This window comes from Saccharomycopsis crataegensis, assembly GCF_037102585.1.
Source record: "Saccharomycopsis crataegensis DNA, jcf7180000000072, whole genome shotgun sequence".
NCBI classification, from domain to species: Eukaryota; Fungi; Ascomycota; class Saccharomycetes; order Ascoideales; family Saccharomycopsidaceae; genus Saccharomycopsis; species Saccharomycopsis crataegensis.
Genome location: NW_027043819.1, coordinates 386,065 through 408,460, shown reverse-complemented (window position 1 = coordinate 408,460; position 22,396 = coordinate 386,065). Strand labels below are relative to the sequence as shown.

Below are 22,396 nucleotides of genomic sequence, written 5' to 3'. Positions count from 1 at the left end.
CGGCCGAGAGAGAGAGAGAGAGAGAGAGGAAGAAGCACAGTGGAAAAAAAAATCAGTGTCGGTGCGCCCATTTACCCTCCGCACAGCTTTTCTTATAGCCGGGCGACGCAGTTTTCCGCGGTTGGCCCCCATCCCATCCATTAGTGGAGAGACCACTAATTAGCCTCCGTATTGTTTAGGACTCCAATTGCCAGCAGGAATACTTCATGGCATGTCGGTGACACCCCTAAGCTGGTCAATCACCTCACCTGGCCATCACAACCACCTTCTTTCCTTCGGTCTTTTTTCTTGCATACTTGATGATAAACTTGTCGATTTTCAACTTCTTCACATTCAACTCCTGAATGAATGGCTCGATATCTTCAAGTTCCCAGGTCCCTTGCACTTCAAACAATTCCTGGAACCGCTTCTTGGCGTCCATGCTGAGGAAGTCTTTTGGAAAGTATTGAATTCTATTGATCAATGGTTTGGCATAGTACCCTTGTAACCACCGGAGCTCAATAGGAACATTGTAGAATTGAGGGAATGATGTTTTCCACTTAATCAAGAACTCGTTAGGAGCCACCAATTTCTTGGCGTGAATCTTGAGGGCCTCGATTCCGTACCATCTAGCCACTTTTTTCTCATCCAATGAAAAATTTTGTTCGTCATCTTGGCTGGAGAATTTCCTTACTACCGTCTTGACCACCAGGTACGAATAATTGTCGTCATTGATTCTTTCACAGAGTATTCTAGGGTCAATGTTGTGGTAGTTGCTGGCATCATCAATGTCTTTTCCAGCAGTGGTTGCCAATGCTTGGATGGTCATGATTATCCTAGTAAGACACTGTGAAATCATCGAGTCTGATAATATACATGCGAATCCGTTGACCTCAGAGCCCTTTAGCTCATAATAAATCTTGTCGAATTCGGCAGAGGAAATCGGGGAATCGTCGATCAACTCATCTAACGAGCAACGTAAGTGGTACGACTGTGGCTGGAAAGTTAATGGATCGGATTCGTGGGTGTATATCGGCAACGAAGAAGTGTTGATCGAGCCTTTTTCTAATTTGCATTCGAAATCAGAATTGAAAGAACTGAAGGTGACGATTTTCTTGAATTGCACATCCTGTTCCGTAATTTTATTGTCTGTCATCATGTCATCTTGGGTAAATTCGTGGTACCCCAAAAGCACGGTATTCGAGTGGTTTTTCCTCTTTAGTTTGAATGTCTTGTCATTTGAACACAACACTGCAAACCCATCTTCTTCTTTCAATGGAGCTTTGAAAAATAACCTGGACAATTAAAGAATGTTAGTGACCATGATAAAACCCGAGAGAGGGGGAGGAAATAGGATTGGTTGCGATACGTACGGCAGGGAGCCTGTAGTGACTATTTGTAGAAGATCATCATTGAGCTCGATAGTTCTGTAGGACAGGTCTTCTTGCAAACTGGTGTACACGTCCATAGTATAGATATCTGTTGAGGCATCAATGATCTGGGGGAATGAAATGGAGGGGAAAGAAAAAAAACTGTCGCGTTTTTTTTTTAATTTTTTCGCGTCATGTAAACAAAGCGTGCGCTGAGAAATTATACAGTCGTGAATTTCACGTGAGAGAGCCTCCCCAGACTCTGTTTAATATTCAGCAGTACAAGGGAAAAGAGAGAGAGAGAGAGATGTTGCGATAGATATGGAGGAATATCGAGTGATTAATAATCGCTGACAATTAGCATGCTGTGGCATGGCCAATACAGTCCCCGGTGTTTGCCCAGTTGGCGGTGGAACTGGCTGTAACGCCCTGCTACTTTTAATTGTCCTGTTTTTTTTTGCGGGCAGGAACCAAGAAGAATGTTGCAAAGAAAAAGAAAAAGTAAAAAAAAAAAAAAAAAAAAATAAGAAAAAAAGCAGATCCATCACTTCATACATAAATAAACTAATTCACATCTATTTGGCAATATCCTTTAGTACATAGTTGGGGAGTTTCCATTACTTCATACATAAAAAAAAAACCAAAAAAAAAAAATACATATATATATTTATATAATCTTATCGATCTGGGAAACTTGCACAAATACTGAGAACGATTTCTGACAACTTTTGTTATTCTTTCCAGTGGTGCTGCTGTTCCAAGGCAATTGACAAAAACACAAATACCCCCGACCCCATAGTCTCTCCATTATTTCCCATTATTGCTACAAAAAAAAAAAAAAATACCAAGCAAGGAAGAAAATGCCTCTGGTCAGCCTTAGTACCACCAAACTATACCCTTCAAATGGCGCGAACCCGACAAAGACTCCATCATGTCAGGACATAAGGTCATTAAGTCTCATTAGAACCTCGGATGACCTGCTGAAGCACATGAAATCTCTATACGATTGGGAGAAAATCATCCCAAACGCCGCCTACTTCGTGGGCTCCGATAAATATTTGTTCGGCAACTTGATTGCAATGGTATACGAAGACCCAATCACTGAAAAAATCAGTACCGTGCTTATCGCAAGACACGGAGAAAACCAATATAACTCGCTTACAATCGACGCCAGGTCAAGGTATTTTCCAGCATGTGAGAACTTGTTGCCAGAATACCGAAAATCTAATGTCAGAAGATCCTTGGCCATCACCGCCCTTAGAGCCTACGCAAATTTGGATGTACCGTTAAGAAATGTATTGTTGGAAAATTCAGTATCAGCATTAGAAGGCGAAGAGATAAACGCGTTTGATTGGGATGAAACAACCGCTGGTGATTTGGCCACCTCAATGCATTTGATTGTCAACAAAATACCCAGCCAGATTGGTGAAAAAATATTGAATCTTGGGTACTTGCAGCAAAAATTTTCTAATGCCTTGATGTTAGATATTGTTTACATCGATAATGAGAACGAAGTCGACAAAAACAACAAGTTGGTATTCCTCCTTGGCGAACAATTGGATCTGTTGTTCGATCCTTTGACTGAATATTCACCCGAATCTACAGAAAAAATTTATAAAGTTCCTTCCGATCCAAATACCCTCCAAGAATCAAATGACAATGAATTGACCGAGTCAATAGTACAGGAACTTGTAAAGGTTCAAACTAACTTCACCAAGAATTTGGTTCAATTTTTACAAAATTTCGTGGTTCCCCTTAGAATTAAGGTTTTGAATAATGAAATTCCAAACATGACAATTTCCAAATTAAATTTAATATTCCCACCAACTATCGACGAAATTACTAGAATAAATTGCATCTTTTTGGATTCTTTGAAAAATGCTTCTCCTTATGGAAGCTTTGAGGTATTAAAGGCTTGCGGTACAACCATCCCATATTTCTATAAAGCTTATATGAGACATGAAGCGGCAACAAAAAACTTCACCCAACAATTATCATATTTTTTTGAAAATTATTCGGCGTATTTAAAACCATCGGCGGGTGGTGATAAACCATTCATTGATATCGAATATTTTACCAAGCGGAAGATTGATTCATTGATCCATGGCTCGTTGAATTTGATTAAATTGAAATTAATTTTGAATCGTTTGATGGAAAACAGCCAATGGAGTGCTAGTCTTAGACTAAGGACTGAAAAATACTATAAGTCGGCCATCAATACTATCGACGCATTTGGACGCGATAAATTAAAACCGTACAACAATAGAGTATTCACCCCAACTGGGAAACTCTTAACGGAATTAGCCAGTGATTGGCCAACAGAATTGCAATACGGGTGGTTGACTAGAAGGGTGGTGGCGATATTCGGTGGCAAGAACTTACTTTGTAATTCCTTTTATGACGAAGATATCATCATTATATTCAGTGACCATATTTTGTTCTTAGCAATTGATGATAAGGACTTTTATCGCAAGCAGCGAGACCTTACAAAGTCCGATAATTCAGATTTCCCTTCGCCTGGTTTTTATCAGCATTCAAATGACTCTAATTTCAAAGTTCATGAACCTTCTATTCCTGATGTTCTTATGCATTCTTTGATTAATCAGATTCCTCTAGCAAATATACCAAGATTGAGAGTCAGCGGTTGGGCAGACATCGGAGACGTTTACCCTTCTACTTACAATGAAGGCAAAATGATTCAGTTCTTTGTGCTCGGATCCGGAATCAGAAAACCTTCCACCACTAGTTCTACTAATGTGGAGTCAATCAAGAAATACCAAATCAATGATGTGAATAAATTAAACAATGGATTGAAGCTTATTGATTTAGTAAACAAGGCCAAGATTTTGAATAAATCATCTCCTTTCCATTTATTCAAAACCAAGAACTTGGGTTTATCTATCTACTCTACTGCCCATGAGAAATCTGTATATCTAGATGAAAAATCAAAATCGCCGTTTGCTTTGTTCTTGAACATGAAGGTCAATAAGAGCTTACTATTTGAAAATGATTTATTTGCAGGGCTAAGTGCTCATTTCGTTAAGAATAATACTAATTCTGGTGGTAATGATGACTCGTACAGTGAATATGATGCCAGTGAATTGACAACCATTGAAGGAGATGATTTAGTTGAAGTTTTTGGGATAACCAGGGACGGTTCAAAGATCCATGAAATTTTACCATCATCAGAATTTTCTACATTCTTGGCTGAACAGTTGAGCAATTTGTATTCAAACTTTTTAAGTTACAAAAATGATCGTATTATTGATTACTTGATCTCTGCCAATGACAAATTGACCGATTTTTTGATTCAGTACGTGGATAATGAAGATCAGCTGCAAGATGATGTTTTGTTCGAAACTAATGAGGAGTCGGAAATCGAAGAAGAAGATGCTATTGGAGATCAAGGAAGTGTTAGATTTCACCAAGCCAATAAAGATACTGTGGAAAAAAGAAAAAGTGTCATCAAATTATTGACTAGTCCTTCAAAGACTAAATTATTGAGGTCTAAAACCGATCTCAAAGATTCGGTATCCAAGCATTCAAAAACTCAATCAACATCAAGTTTCAAGCCAATGGTCACCAACATATCTTTGAGTAGCAAGCCTGTTTCTGCAACCACTAGTAAAGTCACTGTTGTCGGTGCAACCACCACCACCACCACCAATGTTTCTGTTAGTCATCCGACAGAAGACAATGTGATTTTCAGAGAACATTCGCATGAGGAAGACTCTGCTTTATTTGAGGATAATGTTCCTTTGAAAAAAAATGATAGATTAGGTCTGAAAAGCAAAGAGACTTTATCATCCGCTTTTACCTCAACTAATGATAACTTCAACCCAAAGAGTGATCCTGCAAAGACTCCAAAAAGAAGAAATGATTCGTTGATTAAACCGGCTGTCAAGACTCCAAAGGAAAAGATCGTGACAACTACTTCAGCTTCTCAAACACGTAGCTCGAATGCCAAGAAAAAGACTAGCTTCTTTGATAAAATTTTCCGAAGAAAACAAAAAACCCCGACCCATATTAAATCTCCAACCGTTAACAGCGTACATCAAAAAAATTCACCAGTTATTGCTGATATAACTCCAGTTTCTGGTGATAATAATAATAATGATGAAGATAATGGTAACGATGTCAAAACATCAACTGCTGAGCCAAACTCGGGCGCTAGACTCCTGAAATTAGGAAAAATATTCAAATCGTCACTCAGTATATCTGGTGACCTCAATCTTGCGGCAAATAAAGTGGCGGTTCCAAGCAACAATAAATCGTCTAGCAAAGTTAATCTTAAGAAATCACCTTCTAAAGAAAGTATTGTCACTTTCAACACTACTATGGATCATATCATCAATACTCCTTATACCACGCCTTCTAAGCAGAAGCAGCAGCAGCAGCAGCAGCAGCAGCAACACCACCACCATAATAACAGAAAGTCAGTTTATTCGAACAAACGGAAGTCCATGGGCACCCCTACTGCTGAGGATAGATCCAAGAAGTTCTTTGTCACGGATAATAGTCTTGATGATGGAGAGAGTATTATCAATGCGGTTTCTACCCCTATAAATTCCAAGACTAATCAATTAAAGGCCAACGACTTCAAAATCAGATCGTCAACTTCTGTCAACGTTCATGATTTCGAGGAAGAAATTGACAATAACAGTAGCACCATTCGACCAGTTTTGGTCGATGAAGATGCTTCTCTACCTGCGTTCAACAGAAGATCAGCTAGTATCAATGGGTCACCAATTCCAAATCATAATAATAGGAAGAGATTTTCTGCTGGGTCTTCTATTGCCAATAGAAAAAGAAACTCAAAAGTCTTGAGTGACATTTTAAGAGTTGAGGATCAAAGCAAGAACAGTAGAGCCAGTAGTATGAAATCAAGTGTTGTTAAATTCGGTGCCACCAATGTTGTTACATCTGCCAGAAGCTCGTTTTCGGAAACTGGAAAAGAGAATTATGATCATTTGGAAGAGATTGCGAGAACGAAGCTAGCCAAGGAAAACCAAGAACATTTGATGACAATTAAGAACCGCCTTAAGAGTGTCAATTCAAATACCGTTGATACCACCAATATCCTTGAAGGATTGACTACTGAAACTATCGGTCTCAATAATGAATCTACCTATCTTGATAAGGATGATCCTCGGAAGTCAGGCTCTTTCAGGGGTTCTGCTAGAGATAGTTTGTTCGTCGATGATTACAGTGACTACGATGATGATGATTTGAAGAAAAACTGGGTTATCGCCAGGGAGAATTCCTCATTAGCCAATATTCAAAAAGTTGGGAGCTTGATGAGTAACAATACCAACTACAGTGATGTGGCAAGAAATATCAAATCGTCAACCTCCAAGAATTGGACTTCATTGACCCGCGAGACTTCGAGCACGATGAATGTGTCCAAGTACTCGTTTAAGAAAACTGAATCTGGTTTTAGCATTTATAATGACCTTATGGATGACTCTATGGCTCCAAATTGGATAATTGCCAGAGATAATTCTACCTTGTTGAATATTCCAAAAGAAGTCAGTATGAAAAACCAGCCGGTACGGAGTATGAGTAGATCAAAGAATATTTATTTGACTCCATATCAAAATAAGATTAAGAGCTCTTTGAACTCATTCAAGAGTGGCGAAAATTTGGATGATGATCAAAAGATTTATGCGATGTTATTATCCAAAGAAACCTTTGACTCAATGAACAACATCAGCGGAGAAAACAATAAGGGTGTTGGCAAGAATGATGCCAAGGTTGAAGCCACTGGATATGATGATGAGGATGAGGATGAAAACGATGGTTATTATCTTACAAAAGGCGGTCAATTATCTGATGATGAAGGAAGATTCGATGATGATGGTGATGACATCGACCTTGATGATGAGGAAGAAGAAGAGGAGGATGAGGACAACGACGATGACTTCGATGGTGAAGAATTGGAACTTGATGGTAAACATGGTCAAAGAACTGATGATGATGAGTTTGTTGCTCCAGATAATATTGCCGATGATGAATTTGAAGAAATCAAGTTTGATAAAATCAGTAACTCTGTGATGGTAAATGAGGATGAAGAGAATGATGAGGATGAAGAGAATGGGCCTGAGGGCCAGGTATACCAATCTTCATTACTCAGAGGCACTTTTGGGTTTATTAATCACCCAAACGATGATGATTTTGACGATAATGGCCATAGTGATGTAATTGATGAAAACTTAATTTCTGGTTTTGATTATGACGATTTCGATGATGATGATGATGATGATGATGATGAGAGATCATTTGATGAACCAAAGCAGCATGGACTCATGAGTACATTGCCAACGATTTCTAGTTTCGGAGGGCATGGTGAAAATGGACCAATGGTAGCCCGAGGCTACGATAGCGATGAAGACGAAAATGGCTTACCGCATAGCATCAGTAACTTGAGCGGTGGGCTTCCAAGAAGTATGAGTTTAGGAGGCAGAAGAAGTCAATCGTTTCTTGGGATTTTGGGGCTCGAAAATAGAGAACATTTGAAAGATATTAAAGAAAATGGCATTTCCGAGGATTTTCACAACGAATCACAAGAAAAATTGAAAACCCCTCTTGAGGATTCCGGAAACAGACTTAGCGTTGCTGGGTCGATATATTCTTCTTTATCCAATAGATCCAATAAGCGTTCATACAGTGATGTTCATGAAGAATCACATTGATCTGTTTTGTTTTTCACCCCATCCACAACACACACATTTATTCCACCCCTCTATGTTGAAATATCTGGTGAAATCCAGTCTGTTTAGTTTTTTTTCTTTTTCTTTGACAATTTGTTACTATTATTTTTTTTTTTTTTGTTTGCTTTTACACACTTTCTTACAAATTTTGATACCTTTTAATCTGTTTTTTCCTTTTTATCCATTACTTTATTTTTTATCTTATCGTTTTGTTCGCTTTTTACTAATCCTAGTTGATTGCTACATTCCTTTTTTTGTTTCCTTGTTATTTTATTGTGTTTTAATCATGAAGTTTCTTTTTGCATTCCCCAACATAAAATTCCCTTATCGCTATCAGTGGGATGTTTGCTCTTCTACAAAGTGTAAGGAACGTGCCTCCAAGAAAAAAAGCACAATCTGAAAATTCAGGAAACTTAATGATAAAAAACGGTGGTGTTTCCCAAATTTTTATTTTTCTGAATTATTGTTCCACCCTAGATAATTGAACCAAAGATTTAAAACTATACTCTTTTTTTTTTTTTTTCCTTTCTAATGAAAGAATTTACCGATTTTGTTAATTGATATTACTCAACAATGAATGGCCAGGGCGATAACTTCGTGGTGATGAGGCCGGATCCCCTCAGATCTCCTGTGTCGATGTGTATTCAATTCATCAAGTTTTTATGTTTATTCTGTTACAATTGTGCCCGATGGACGGCGTATAGTTTCTTTATTAACCCGGTGGTGTTATTGTTAAGGGTTTACCATTTGTTGATCATCGAGCCAGTGCTCACCTTATTTATCTACGTATTTGTGGAAATTCCATTGCTTCCCATCAATTGGTTTCTCATGATGATGTTTGATTTCAACCTTGTGGGGTATCTTTCGAACTTCTACCATTTCAACAAGAATAACCTCCATTTTGCGGGGGAGGAAGACTTGTGGAGCACCACCATCAACAACATTTATCAATCGCATCAATATAGCAACCATGCGCTTTACATGAAGAAGCTCCGATATGGGTACCAAGATAGTAAAGGCAATGGCCATAAAAATAATAATGGTAATGGTAATTCCGAGAGTTTCTTTAGGAGATTATTTTCGAAGAATGTCAGATCATGGTGGGACACTGCGGGAACCAGACCACATTTGGATTCGATGCTCGTGGTGTACTTGTTGTACAAGTTTTTGTTCATTTCGGCGCTCTTTGGGTTTGCGTGCGCTATTTTCACGATTGCTGGGTTCTTCATCACCAAAGTGGTTGTGAATCCCGTAACGTTGGAGATTTTTTTCAAAAAAGTGGTGGCATTGATTGTGGAAGACCGGATCATTGTGGAAGAACCGGCCCATAACAAGAGAGAACATTTCCAGACCACCAGTAATAATAGCCTTCATATCAGTTTTGATGGTGATGATCAAGTGGCCAAGAGCCGGAAAAGTAGTACTGGTGGTGGTGGCCAAGAAGTGGCTGATGTTGTCAAGCCAGAGATTGTTCTATCGTCATCTCCGGTGTCGGTGGTGGATACATCAATGGAACTATCACAAACCATCAAGGATGATGATGGGGAAGAGGAGTTGATCGCCGATAAGTATAGTAATTTGGAGTACTTGAGGAGCTTGAACCAGGAGGAAGTAAGTACCGGGGTGAGCACTTTGAGAGGAGGAGATGGTGGTAGTTGTAGTGGCGGCAGTAGTGGTGGTGGTGGCACCAGCGCCGCTGGCAGCAAAGTGAAGAATAGGAAATCTCGGACCAGGCGCAAGAGTACTGGTAATGGTAATATTTCTCCCCGTACCAGGATAAGTGACAGTGGATCATCATCAGCGCGGAATTTCAACATTGCGAAATCGTCATTGAACGAAATCACCACTGCGATAAATAACCACAATATCATGATTGACAGCCCTGAAAAATCGCCCGTGAGATTACCATCGAGTGGATCATCGTCAATGGGCGCTGGTACCATGAACTCGGTGTTCAGTAACAAAATCAAGGCTTTGGACGCTAGTATCACCGAAGAGTCGGAGACTTCTGGTACAGAATCACCAAGTTGAGGTCATGTCATCAAGATTGATGAAAAATGTACGGAACAAAAAACAAAAAGCATCCCAACAATTTCTGTTTATGATGCTTGTCTTCTATTTATCATTTAGTCTTGCTAATGAATGATTTGCAATTATGGCTGGAGAAGAGGTAAGCATGTATGATGCATGTGTTTCAGGTTAATGAAATCACATTGCTAATTGCATCCTCTCTATGCTATCTCAAGAAACACCACAAAAAGAGATCATCATATTAAATAAATCGAAATGGTAGGGGACAGGATCTCCTTACCGTATTCCTGAACATGAAATAAATATTATCATTAGGGGAAATCACCATTAATTCTCTGCACTTTTTTCTTTTTTTTTTTGTTGCTTTTAAAGGGTGGGGCAAGCTGCCGATATGTGATTGATTATTATCTTTTTTTTTTTGTGCTTATTCTTGAAACCCTTTTTACTATTCCCTGTCTTTAATAGGTTTATAAATACTTAATGGTGTGTGTTGGAAGTTGTAGCATGGCTTTGGTCTTGAGATAGTAGTATATATATTATGGATCAACTTCCCGATTTGGTTTTAGGGGGATGTTTCCCAATTTAAGGAGCCTTTTTTTTTTTTTCCTTTAAGAATCTTACAGTTTGATAGGAGTATCAGTAGAAGAAGAATACCCATTAGGAAAAAGCGAAGATATCACTTCTATTGAGTAAAAACAGATGATGAAATAAAATAAAATGCTTCTGCTAATAATGAGAGCATCAAACAATAATACTACTCCCCGCCATCTGTCGATGCTAATGCTGATAAGCCAACAGTAAGTAAGCATTGCCCGCACAAACTAAATCGACAGGTTGTCTCTCGAACAAAAATAAAAAATGAAACAAACAAAATAAGACAATTTCAGTCAATCAAGTGGTATGTATGTGTGTATATCCGCTGTCTCCCACCGGACAGCCGCTCCAAAGCAAGATCTTCCGATTGCAACAGTAATTTATCCGTGGGGGGCCACCGAATGGATGGATGCCCCGTCATGTGATTTATCTTCTTTTATTATTTCCCTTTTGTTGTTATTGTTATTATTATTATTATTATTATTATTTATTCATGCCCAAATGGGATAGTTTTATTGTTATCTTGTTTAACCATCTGTTGAAGGATAGAGAGGTGTACATGTGTGTTTGCTCTAACCTTCAATGATGATTGCTGCTGGTGAAATAATCCAAATGAATGAAAAATGAAAAAAAAAAAAAATGTCTAACGCCTTGTCGATCAATTATATTTGACAGTGTGAAAACTCCGAAGACCCGGCCGGCACTGCAATCGTCTCAATTAGGGGGGGAAGGGGGAGCCATCATCACTTTGTAGAGACCCAATTGTATAATAATACACAAATAGCAATGGTTATATAATGAGTAAATGATAATTGTGATGTCACTACTAAAAATCATCTACCGTGTATTACCAGATATCATAATATCCGTTAAAGTACATGAAGTCCTTATTATTATTTATTATCTTGATAAAATGTGGTCACTCCTCGGTGAAAATATTTTTTTTTTTTCCATGCAATGCACTAGTGCAACGACGATCTCCGACAAACTTCCCTGACTCACTCCTCACGTATTATTAATCATGAGATCAATTGAGAGAGAGTTATTTACATCAATTGAAACATTAAAATTGATATATTTGGCTTGGTTTACAATTATTGATATTCTTCAAAACACATAACATGACATCAATTCAACAATGATGATAAAATAAATACTAACAATCATTAAATACATAATTAAGCCTTAGCGACATATTCAACCAAGTCAATGACTCTGGTAGAGTAACCGTATTCGTTATCGTACCAAGAGACCAACTTGACGAACTTTGGAGACAACCAGATACCGGCGTCAGCATCAAAGATGGAAGATCTGGAGTCACCCAAGAAATCGGTGGAGACAACAGCGTCTTCAGTGTAACCCAAGACACCCTTCAACTTACCTTCAGAGGCCTTCTTGATGGCAGCCTTGATTTCATCGTAAGTGGCACCCTTGACCAACTTGACAGTCAAGTCAACAACGGAAACATCGACGGTTGGGACACGCATAGACATACCGGTCAACTTACCAGCCAATTCTGGGATAACCTTACCAACGGCCTTAGCAGCACCGGTGGAAGATGGGATGATGTTACCAGAAGCGGTTCTACCACCTCTCCAGTCCTTGTGGGATGGACCGTCAACGGTCTTTTGGGTGGCGGTGATGGAGTGGACAGTGGTCATCAAACCTTCTTCGATACCGAATTCGTCGTTGATAACCTTGGCCAATGGAGCCAAACAGTTAGTGGTACAAGAGGCGTTAGAGATGATGGTTTGACCAGCGTACTTGTCTTCATTGACACCCATGACAAACATTGGAGCGGTAGAAGATGGAGCGGTGATGACAACCTTCTTGGCACCAGCGTCAATGTGCTTTTGAGCAGTGTCCAATTCCTTGAAGACACCAGTGGAGTCAATGACAATGTCAACACCATCAGCACCCCATGGGATGTTGGATGGGTCTCTTTCACCGTAAACCTTGATGGCCTTACCGTCAATGACAATGTTTTGGCCTTCGGAGGTGACTTCACCTTGGTAGACACGGTGGGTGGAGTCGTACTTGAACATGTAGGAAGCGTATTCTGGAGCAATGAATGGATCGTTGATGGCGACAACCTTGATGTCAGATCTCTTCAAGGCAACTCTGAGGACAAGACGACCGATACGTCCGAAACCGTTGATACCGACAGTAACCATGGTGAAAGTAACAAAATTGAGTAGTAGTAGTAGTAGTTTGTAATTTGTAGTGGTAGTGATTAACTAAAATAGACTGAGAAGAATGAGAGAGTCAATTCAATTCAGTACAATTCGATGTATAAAAACTATTTGAAGATGATGATAGAGAAGAAAGAGAAGGAAGATATGGCAATTGGCAAAAGGGGGCAAACCCTGCTTCTTATATAGTTGCTGAGGGGGGTGGTGGTGCGTGAGGGCGTGGGCGGTTGGCTCTGGTGGTGGTTTTTTGGGCGGCAGCTTTTGGTGGTGGGGCGCTTAGCATTTCAGTGCGGTGACAACATTTTTTTTCCTTGCGCGGTGGGCTCGGACCAGCGGTCATGTGCCGTCAGGTGGTGGGTACCACCTCCCTCCCTCTCTCTACCGTATGGGTAACCTCTTACTGGCCTCACTCACTCACTCACTCAGCTGATTGACAGCAACGACAACAGTACGTTGCTGGAACATGGCCACACACTAAGAGAATTTCCCCCATCACACGCTGGCTGCCTGTCTGCCTGCCCCCAGTGATCACATCACCCAACCCATCTGGATCATTCCACGCCTACCCAATTGTAAAATTAACCCCTAAAACACTCCAACAAGAAAATTAATTATACTAAATTAATGCTAATAATAATACACAGAATAAAAAAAAAAAAAAAAAAAACAAAAATAGAAACTGACAAAAATATAGACAATCAATCTGACAAAAATATAGAGAAATAAACTATTAGATCGAAAATAAAAAAAGAAAAGAAAAAAGAGAAAAGAGAAAAAAACCAAAATATAATCAAAACAATGTTACACACAAAAAATTAAGCTATCCCCAATGCCATCAAATCCTCACTCACCTCTTCTTTGGTACTTCCACTGAGCTTCTCACCCACACTAAAACCATAATTCTTGTTCACATAACTCAACACATCAATCTCTTCTTCAATGTCCATCACATGCTGGATCTGATCTGCCTTACTCGGTACTCGGAAACTGTACTCAGGGGTGATCATGTTCATTGTCTTTCTGTTACGATTGATGTCATACCAATTGATTGTAGCCTTATCAATAATACTCATCTTGGATTCCGCCTTTTCTTTCAAGAATTGTTGATGGATCGCCAACCTCTGGGATCTGGTCTGCCGATCAATGCAAAGAAGTTGGTATTTTTGACGGTTCTGCACTAATTGGAGCTTCTTGGTCCGGTGATTCTCAATCCGTTCGTATATCGACTTCAATGCTGGGTGAGTGCCATTAATACACATTTGGATCTCCGATTCAAACGCTTTGAGCTTATCGTCATAAAGCTTGTCTTTCAACCTGGCAAATTCAATTTCAATCTCCGTAAGCTTATCGATGGCCTCTTTGCGGAATTTCAAACGCATTGCTTCTTCTTGTTTTTTCTGTTGCAATAATTCTTCATCTTTCGCAGCTCTCTCAGCCCTACCAGCCTCGTCAACTTCTTCTTCCTCCTCTTCTTCTTCATCATCATCTTCGACTTCCTCATCCTCTTCGACTTCCTCTCTTTCATCAACACCTTCATCCTCATCATCTCCATGACCAGCTGCTTCCTCACTATGATTTTCCACTTCTCCAATTTCATCTTCTTGTTCATTATTGCTCTCAATCTTTCTTTTCTTGGCCAACATATCACTATTGTCATCTATTTTCTCATCCTCTAGCTCCCTCTTAGCCTGCGATGGTCCTGGAGCCTCCTCGGAGTCTTCTTTTTTTAACTTTTCCTCATCCTCCATCTCCACATGCTCCTTCTCCTCCTCATTTTCTTGTTCTTCTTTCACTGTTCCTTGGTCTTCCACTTGAACATCTTGATCCTGTGATTTGACATCAGGATTCTCACTTGAATATACCGTTATATTGGATTCCTTCTCTTCATCTTGATTTGGTGTAGTCTCTTCACTAGAGCTTTCCTTATTATCTTTTAAAATGTCTTTGGAAGAAACTTCTGGTAGTTCCATTTCCTCGTCCTCGTTTGGATCACTTATCCCCGAGTCCTCTTGATTGTCTCTTGACATTGCTAATAAATGACTCTCGAATTCCCCGTTAGCATTCATAGGAAATCCACTTTTTTCCTTATCTGTATAATTCATCTTCTCAGTCTCGGCATCAGAGTCACTCAACTCGCTGAGCTCACTTGACTCGCTGCTGAAGGTGAACCGCGTGGCAACACTTACTGGATGGTCGAGGAGGTTGTTAGAAAGACTACTAATGTCTTGATCAACCTGCTGCTTTTCTTGTTGATCTTCTTGTTGATGTTGTTTTTCTTCGAATTGAGATGGTACAGATGGCTCTGGCTTTGCTACTATCGTTGCCGATGTGGTACTGCCACGGCTTGTTGGTGGAGTATTGGAACCTTCCTTTTCTGTGACGCCAAAAAAACTGAGGGTTGCCGTTGTCGATGAGGCTGATGGGATCTGATCTCGAGGGACTGGTTGGTTATTGATACTGGATTCGATTGACTCAGAAACACTGGTGGACATTCTTTGTGGATGTGAGAACCAGAGTTGAAAAGAAAACGTAGAAAGAGAAAAAAAAAAGAAAGATAAAAAAAAGCTTTTGATTAAAGATCTAAATGAAAATCAAGATTGTCGATGGTTGGTGATGGGGAAATATGAAGACCAATTTTATGTTATTCTCTTTTTTTTTCCTTCAGTTGGTGGTTGAAATATTTGTTGTTTTGTTATTTGTTGTTGTTGTATTCCCTTCTTCTCGATAATCAAATTGCCATGAGAAAGGAAAAAAATAAATGAAACAAACTAAAAGAAAAAAAAAAAGGGGGGGAAGAAAGAAAGAAAGAAAGGGAGATCACGAATTCTGTATTCTTATCTGGAGGGTAGTCCACTAATTGTTGGTTGGGGCGTGGTGTTAACGGTGGTAGAGATCTTGTATGGGGAGGTGATGAGGCAAATAACAACTCTTGTTTTGCCAAAATCCCATTTTAGCGCACCAACCAATTTCGCAGGAGGGAAAAAAAAAATCCGTGCGACCCTCCCGCACGGTATACTCGGTCATGCTACTCGGGCGAGAGAGAGAGAGATACTGTGGAGCACGTGCAACTCATCGCACAGGAAATCTTTGGTGTGCGAAATTCTTTTTTTTTTTTTTATTATTATTTGTTGTTGTCTTATCATCTATTTTTATTAGTGGTTGCCCATTATTATTATTAACTACCCCATATTCTTTTAAAATTCATCACAAATGACCACCGCTCATAGGGCCACGTTTACCCATGCAAAGGCCAAAGATACCTCGCTATCCCAGACTTATCAGGCAACGCTTACCCATAAACGGTTTCTTCCCGCGCATACCCAGTTGAAATATCGATCCAAAAAGCTTGATCCTCAGAATAATGACTCTGGGGACCTTAGTGATGCTGACAAGGTGCATGAAATGAAGAAGAAGTTGATGAGGAAAGAACACGCTCATTTTACCCTGGTGGGCCATAAATTGGCAGATAAGTCTACAGAAGATCAATCACAAGAACAACCACGACTAGCCATCACCACAGGATCCCGGGAATTGGATAATGATTCTAGTGATGATGAAGAGATGATGTCCCAAGGAAACAATGGGGTTATGGGGATACTCAATACCGCCAGCGATAGTGAAAATAGCGATGATGATGATGATGACGAAGATAGTGAAGACGACGACGAGGATGAAGATGAAACAGCACAGCTATTGCTAGAGTTAGAAAATATCAAAAATGAAAGAAAGCAACGAGAGCAACAGAAGCAAGAATTAGAGGTGACAGAGGTAGCGAAGACCAGCAATCCACTAGTGCAATTTGCTGACAATAACGATAATGAGAATGAAAATCAGGGTGGTCTAAAGAGAAGTTGGAGAGATAGTACATTGTTCAGTAATAAGAAACGAAAGGGAACTAATGAAGTCAAAAATGGGGACGATGGGTTCTCCAACGATTTGTTGCACTCGCAATTCCATCGAAAGTTTTTGGAAAGGTATATTAGATGACGATGATCAATATTTTTCTGTCAACGATAAAACAGATCATGTATTCTACAATGTAAAACTTCATTCCAAAAAAAAAAAAAAGAGCAGCATTTGCATTTCTTGATTACTGTATCATGCGCGTAAAATGTATCTTGAATATATAAATGAATATAAACCAGATTGTTAAAAGTGATGCCTATCTTTTTCAATTAGCTTCAAACAATTCTGGTAATACTTTTGGTAAATCATGTATGGTACTGATGGATAAACATCCTTCTGGGGTATTTGTCGCATCCCCGTTTTCGACAACATTCACCACCTTGTTGAACCCCAAATCTATTGCTGTTTGACAGTTCTTGTAGCTGTCGTCTACAAAATAGGCATTTTTAGCATCGCTAACCCCGGCGTCTCTCATGGCTTTTTCAAAGATTCTTGAATCAGGTTTGCAAATGAACTTTTCTTGTTTTTCGTAATCGCAAAAGGTCATTCCGTCAAACAAGTCACCAATTCCCAATAATTTGATCACTCTCAAGCCATGATTCTTATAAGCGTTAGTGAAAAGCCAAAACCGCTTCAAATGATTAGCTTCGCGCAACTTGATCAACATTTTTCTGAGTTCTGGGTCTGGTTTCAAGATCTCATGTAGTGGCAACGAATCATCCACCTCGGTGTTATACTTCATGGCATCAATCTTATGGAAATATACTAGCCCCTGGATCGCTAGACCATATTCTTTATAATACTTCACGTTGATTTCTTTTGCTTCGGCTTCGTTCACCCCCAAGTGTTTGCGAATATATTTGCGGATGTAAACCTGCATCAAATCATGAATCCTGTAGCTGGCATGGTACAAGCAATTATCGATGTCAAAAAAGAAAACCTTCTCATCATCCAATGGGACGGGACCAAATTGGTAAGGAAGTTTGATAGTGGATCCAGGATGGTGCAAATGGCTTTCTATAGCGATATTTGCTGCTGGGGTTGAGAGGTTCGTCTCCGAATACGACGCGCTTGAGTTGGTGGTGTCAGCGGTAGACATTACTTATGAGTTCCAATGTGTGATTACTCGGGCAAAAAGACAAGAAGTGGATGGTTGCTGTTGTTGTTAATATGGTGTTGTCGAGATCTAACAAAGCCAAAATCAGTGCCAATTTGACAGAATCCGATTATGGACACTAAGGTGATGAAATATAAAAGGTTTTATCACCGCTGTGTATTTGGCGTCATCATCCCCGTGGGTGGCCGAACCGGGTTACGCGCTGGAACACCAACCGAGGGGTCTTTGCTAACAACAAATAGAGGATTTACAATATATTATCCTATTTGATATCATCAAGATGATCTTGCTCATTCAGCGAGAAAAAAAAAATGCTTGAGAAATTCCAATTTCGTTTCTTTTTGATATCTTGGAGGGAGGTTATTACTGGGCAGTACTGCGGACTAATATATCTGGTGAAATGACTATATATGCAATTGAAAATGATAGGTTTACTTTGAACTGAAAAATAGTATTGGATCATGGGTTTGAAAAAAATAATGATGAGGTAAAGGGATAAATCTGACGCAATAAAGAAACAAAGATATAGTTAAAAGCGGTGGCAGAACCAGGTATATTTACATGGAGGGACGTTGATGGATCCTCGGCCTCTACGAAATAAGAGAACTTCTGCCGTATAAATAAGCTTACTTTTTAATCATTCTTATAGTAGTAAGTTTATATTGAGATTCATCATAATATCGCCACAAGGACAAACCAATGTGATCTTGATAAAAAATTAAAAATAGCAGGAATCTAAACAAAATAATCCAAGCAAAATAATAAAAGCGACATGATAATAATGGTATGGTAGGTGATAGGGATTAGGCGTTGAATCTAAACTCTAGAAGTACAGCTCTTTTGACTTTCTGGAGTTTAGAATTAATTTATATTGAAAGCATACTCAATGGCATAGAAATATAAAATCTCATTAATTTGGTTGTGAGTGCTTAGCCTGTTTAGATCCTCAAGTCCGTCAATAGGATCTGTATAATATTCTCCAAGGTTATTAGGCACAGGTTTCAAAATGTCACCAGAGTGGTAAAGTGAATTGTTGCACAGTCATGCATGCATTATTTTGGCTCCTATCCTGTCTTGGATCTTTTGGGTGTCATAACCAAGATATTGGAGAATGTATTGAATATTGTCTTCATTATTCTCAAGGCCATAAAATTGCATAATTCCAGCCACTAATCATTGTTTTCTGTATTAATGAAATTCTCTAACGTAATAAACCTCTGGTTATTTGGTAATACTAAACCTTGGTCATTTCTTGGGTAATTAATTTGTTCCGTTAACTTGGAAGCAAAAGAATTTTTGAAACGAGTTTCCTGTAGATGAGACTGGATAATATTTTTGAATTTTATTCCAATGAAATTAAGAATGTCGGCTGGTGGATTATCTATAGGCATCCCGTAGAACGCATTTACATCAATAATGGTTTGTTGGTCGAGACCCGAAAAAGTGAGAATAGATAGCTTTTTGTTTCTAATACTTTCGACCATTGGCAAATTGTAGAAACTTAAGAATACGTCAAGCGATTCTACTTCTTTTGTATTCAAAATAGAGGCGATGTCGGGGAAAGAGCTGTAATTTGAAGGTAATTCGTTGGCAGCATTGGTAGGATATCTTATGGGACTGTTGAAGAGACCAATGTTTGAGTTAAATAATTGATTTAACTGATTACCAATATTGGCAACTGAGGAAAATCGCTCTGTTGTCTTTAAATAGTGGCTATATTTTACTTTCCTGTATAAGTTCTCAGCGCTGTCTAACTCACTGGTAGGAGCATATCTTTCAGACAAGTTTTGACAATAGCACTTAGGAAGATCAACTTCTTGAGTTTCATCACCGGCGCTTAATGTAAGCTGTGGTTTTATAACATTAACAGAATTATCAGGAATGTCGCTGCCTCGGAAGTAAGCTCTACTCATGATGGAATAATGTATAGATAAATCAGGGAATGCTCTCAAGAGGAAATAACAAGGAAGGAAAAACTGAGAAATTTAGTATATATAATATATTTTATATAGCAACTTCTCTTATGCATGCAGTTAGAGCACATCGTATACTCATGACCATTCCTTTTTGTCAGTTTTGGTGCTATACCATTACTAACAGCAGAGCTCGAGGGTATGAACTCCATTCAGCACACCTAGTCAAGGTATTGACTAAATATTCACTAACACTACTAATCAACCAATTGGATTTGATAGAAGTTTGATCTACACAGATTTAGCCAGTTATATGCAGAAGCATAATATCTGACAGCTGGTAGGAGGGGTAGCTGCGATTGAGAGGATCCGATTTTGACTGAGCTTGTTTGAGCATGAACTCTGTTGTCAATTATGTCCAAGCTGGAATAATTGTCACACAAACCATCCAGCCCCCCAATCTAACTTGTAACAGCTTATTACTAATTATAATGTCCCAATATGACTGTAACTCCAAATTATCCTCCTCTGCCAATCCGGTTCTAATGCACGGTCATACTTCCGCTCCGGTGAACTTCTCCATACCAACCAATATATTTGCCATAGCTTTAAAATTATTTTTTTTTCCTGACCTTAAATAAACAAATCACTCAACAACAATTTAAAACCATGTCAGATATTAATGAGCCAGGTCAGAACAGCCAACAGGCAACTAAGAAAACCGTTCTGGTAGTCGCCAACGACGATGGATCGGTGGTAATAACCAGCGCCAATGGTAAAGTCAAACATCGTAAAGGTCAATCCGAAGAAGCCTTCCAAGAACAGCTACGAGACTTTTGGAGTGCCGGCCCGAAGATCAATGAACATGGTTGGTTGACTGAATCATACAATGCAGAAATGATCCAGTATCAACAACTAAGGTCCCAAGGGTTGTCAAATTTAGATATAAGAGATAAGTTGACGGTGTTTGACGTTCGGGAAAAATCTCGGAAGAATCAATTAATCAATACCGCAGAAAACCACTATTATCATAGAAAGTATGCTAATGCAATGGAAGTATGTGATCTTATTATAGAATTGTTTGATGTGTTTGATGTGGTGAAGAAAAATAAACGAGAGATTGAAGAAGTCAATAACATCAAGAGCCATTGCCGAAAAAAATTGGACAGTCAATAATGTCAAGAAAAAAAAAAAGAAGAAAAAAAAATTCCTAATGATTATCGTGATAGATTGTTTATATTTGTCTTATTTGCATTTGTAGAGAAATAGAAAATACCTTGTTAGTGGTGTACAAAATTATATTATATTAGTAGATATATGTTGTGAAGAAAGAAAGAACTAACCAAACAATTTGATCCCTGGGGAGCCTGGGGCAGATTTGTTTGATTCTGTGCTATTGTTTTCCTCTTCAGTTTCATCTTCTTTTATCGAGTCTTCTTTGGTAGACTCCTCAGTTTTTTCTTCCTCTTGTTTTTCCTGTTTTGATTCTTCATTTTCTTTCACGTCCTTCTTAACTATTTCCTTTTCATTCTCCCCAACTCTGGTATTGGTTTTGTCTCCCTTATCATCACCATCAAATTTCAAGTACATTTGGTCAACATTATATCGACTGTACTTTTCATAATCATCAGCCACACTCATCCCAACGTTATTTTTGAAACATTCCACCATGACCAACTTATCGTAATTTTTAAGATCCACTTTATGGTCATTTTCATGGCCCATGCACTCGGCAATCTTTTTAATCAATTCTTCCCTTGGCACAGTGTTGAAATTTCTTTTACTCACATTAATCGCAAACTTGATCCCTTTCTTCTGATCTTCTGGGTTATGGAAATGGCGAGCCAAAACCTTCTTGGATAGTTTTTGGATCTCTTCGATACTGGCACTGGAAGACGATTGTACCGGGGTCAATTTCAACGTGAAACGAGTTCTCCGCTCTTTATCATTGTACAAATCGGTAAGAATACGATGAATAAACTTCTCAGGATCGATTGGTCTTCTTAACTTGATGAACACAAGACATTCTTGACCCAAAGTGATCGGTTGGAGTAAATTATGCTTATTGTTCAGCTTCTTCTTGGACCCTTCAAGTTGTTCCAACTCGGCCTTGATCGAGTCCTCAATAGATAATTCTTTCTTGTCTTGTTCTTCTCCGTTGGTTTTCTTTTCTTCTGTATCATCTTCAAGAGGCTTAATCCCGTATTCTTCGATCTTATCATTGAAAAGTGCCATCAACTCATCGGTACATTTCTTTTCACGCTTTCTTCCACAGGTAGCATAAACCCCAGCAGTTCCTGGTTCTAGCATCCCTGTACAGACTTTATATCTCTTTTTACTTCTATCTTGGCCTCCGCCATTTCTTCTTTTGCCCATTATTAGTTTATTTGTATGGTACTAGTGATCTGTAATGCCTCACTTCTCTTCTGAAAATTTTCGGAATTAATTTTTTCAAGAATTTTTTTTTTTGCTCCTGCCCTGTGAGGTCAATTTCCCATATACATTACATTATCTTAGAAATTCCACAAATACATATATATATAAATATATATAAATAGAGCACATTAACCAAGATTTGGAAAAA

General features: G+C 38.8%; 10 protein-coding genes across 10 annotated transcripts; 4 read left to right on the top strand and 6 right to left on the bottom strand. All coding sequences in view use genetic code 12, as the record gives it.

Moving 5' to 3' along the window:
* Positions 1-244: 244 nt before the first annotated feature.
* Positions 245-1,447, bottom strand: DCC1 (Dcc1p; the record flags this gene model as incomplete). Its single annotated transcript, XM_064993775.1, has 2 exons — positions 245-1,274; positions 1,353-1,447. The coding sequence occupies 2 exons, from the start codon at positions 1,445-1,447 to the stop codon at positions 245-247; spliced, it is 1,125 nt and encodes a 374-aa protein (XP_064849847.1).
* A 762-nt stretch (positions 1,448-2,209) lies between these two features.
* Positions 2,210-8,041, top strand: BUD3 (Bud3p; the record flags this gene model as incomplete). Its single annotated transcript, XM_064993774.1, has 1 exon — positions 2,210-8,041. The coding sequence occupies one exon, from the start codon at positions 2,210-2,212 to the stop codon at positions 8,039-8,041; it is 5,832 nt and encodes a 1,943-aa protein (XP_064849846.1).
* Positions 8,042-8,632: 591 nt separating this feature from the next.
* DASC09_001700 (uncharacterized protein) lies at positions 8,633-10,090 on the top strand (the record flags this gene model as incomplete). The annotated part of the gene is made up of 1 exon (XM_064993773.1): positions 8,633-10,090. One exon carries the CDS (start codon positions 8,633-8,635, stop codon positions 10,088-10,090), a length of 1,458 nt encoding a protein of 485 aa, XP_064849845.1.
* Positions 10,091-11,862: 1,772 nt separating this feature from the next.
* DASC09_001690 (type I glyceraldehyde-3-phosphate dehydrogenase) lies at positions 11,863-12,858 on the bottom strand (the record flags this gene model as incomplete). The annotated part of the gene is made up of 1 exon (XM_064993772.1): positions 11,863-12,858. The coding sequence occupies one exon, from the start codon at positions 12,856-12,858 to the stop codon at positions 11,863-11,865; it is 996 nt and encodes a 331-aa protein (XP_064849844.1).
* Positions 12,859-13,691: 833 nt separating this feature from the next.
* Positions 13,692-15,368, bottom strand: DASC09_001680 (Sds3 domain-containing protein; the record flags this gene model as incomplete). Its single annotated transcript, XM_064993771.1, has 1 exon — positions 13,692-15,368. One exon carries the CDS (start codon positions 15,366-15,368, stop codon positions 13,692-13,694), a length of 1,677 nt encoding a protein of 558 aa, XP_064849843.1.
* A 718-nt stretch (positions 15,369-16,086) lies between these two features.
* Positions 16,087-16,863, top strand: DASC09_001670 (U2-type spliceosomal complex subunit CWC15; the record flags this gene model as incomplete). Its single annotated transcript, XM_064993770.1, has 1 exon — positions 16,087-16,863. The coding sequence occupies one exon, from the start codon at positions 16,087-16,089 to the stop codon at positions 16,861-16,863; it is 777 nt and encodes a 258-aa protein (XP_064849842.1).
* Positions 16,864-17,047: 184 nt separating this feature from the next.
* On the bottom strand, positions 17,048-17,881 carry SDT1 (nucleotidase; the record flags this gene model as incomplete). The annotated part of the gene is made up of 1 exon (XM_064993769.1): positions 17,048-17,881. The coding sequence occupies one exon, from the start codon at positions 17,879-17,881 to the stop codon at positions 17,048-17,050; it is 834 nt and encodes a 277-aa protein (XP_064849841.1).
* A 1,187-nt stretch (positions 17,882-19,068) lies between these two features.
* On the bottom strand, positions 19,069-19,812 carry DASC09_001650 (uncharacterized protein; the record flags this gene model as incomplete). The annotated part of the gene is made up of 1 exon (XM_064993768.1): positions 19,069-19,812. One exon carries the CDS (start codon positions 19,810-19,812, stop codon positions 19,069-19,071), a length of 744 nt encoding a protein of 247 aa, XP_064849840.1.
* A 669-nt stretch (positions 19,813-20,481) lies between these two features.
* Positions 20,482-20,988, top strand: DASC09_001640 (uncharacterized protein; the record flags this gene model as incomplete). The annotated part of the gene is made up of 1 exon (XM_064993767.1): positions 20,482-20,988. One exon carries the CDS (start codon positions 20,482-20,484, stop codon positions 20,986-20,988), a length of 507 nt encoding a protein of 168 aa, XP_064849839.1.
* A 162-nt stretch (positions 20,989-21,150) lies between these two features.
* TAN1 (putative tRNA acetyltransferase) lies at positions 21,151-22,188 on the bottom strand (the record flags this gene model as incomplete). The annotated part of the gene is made up of 1 exon (XM_064993766.1): positions 21,151-22,188. The coding sequence occupies one exon, from the start codon at positions 22,186-22,188 to the stop codon at positions 21,151-21,153; it is 1,038 nt and encodes a 345-aa protein (XP_064849838.1).
* Between the last annotated feature and the right edge of the window lie 208 nt (positions 22,189-22,396).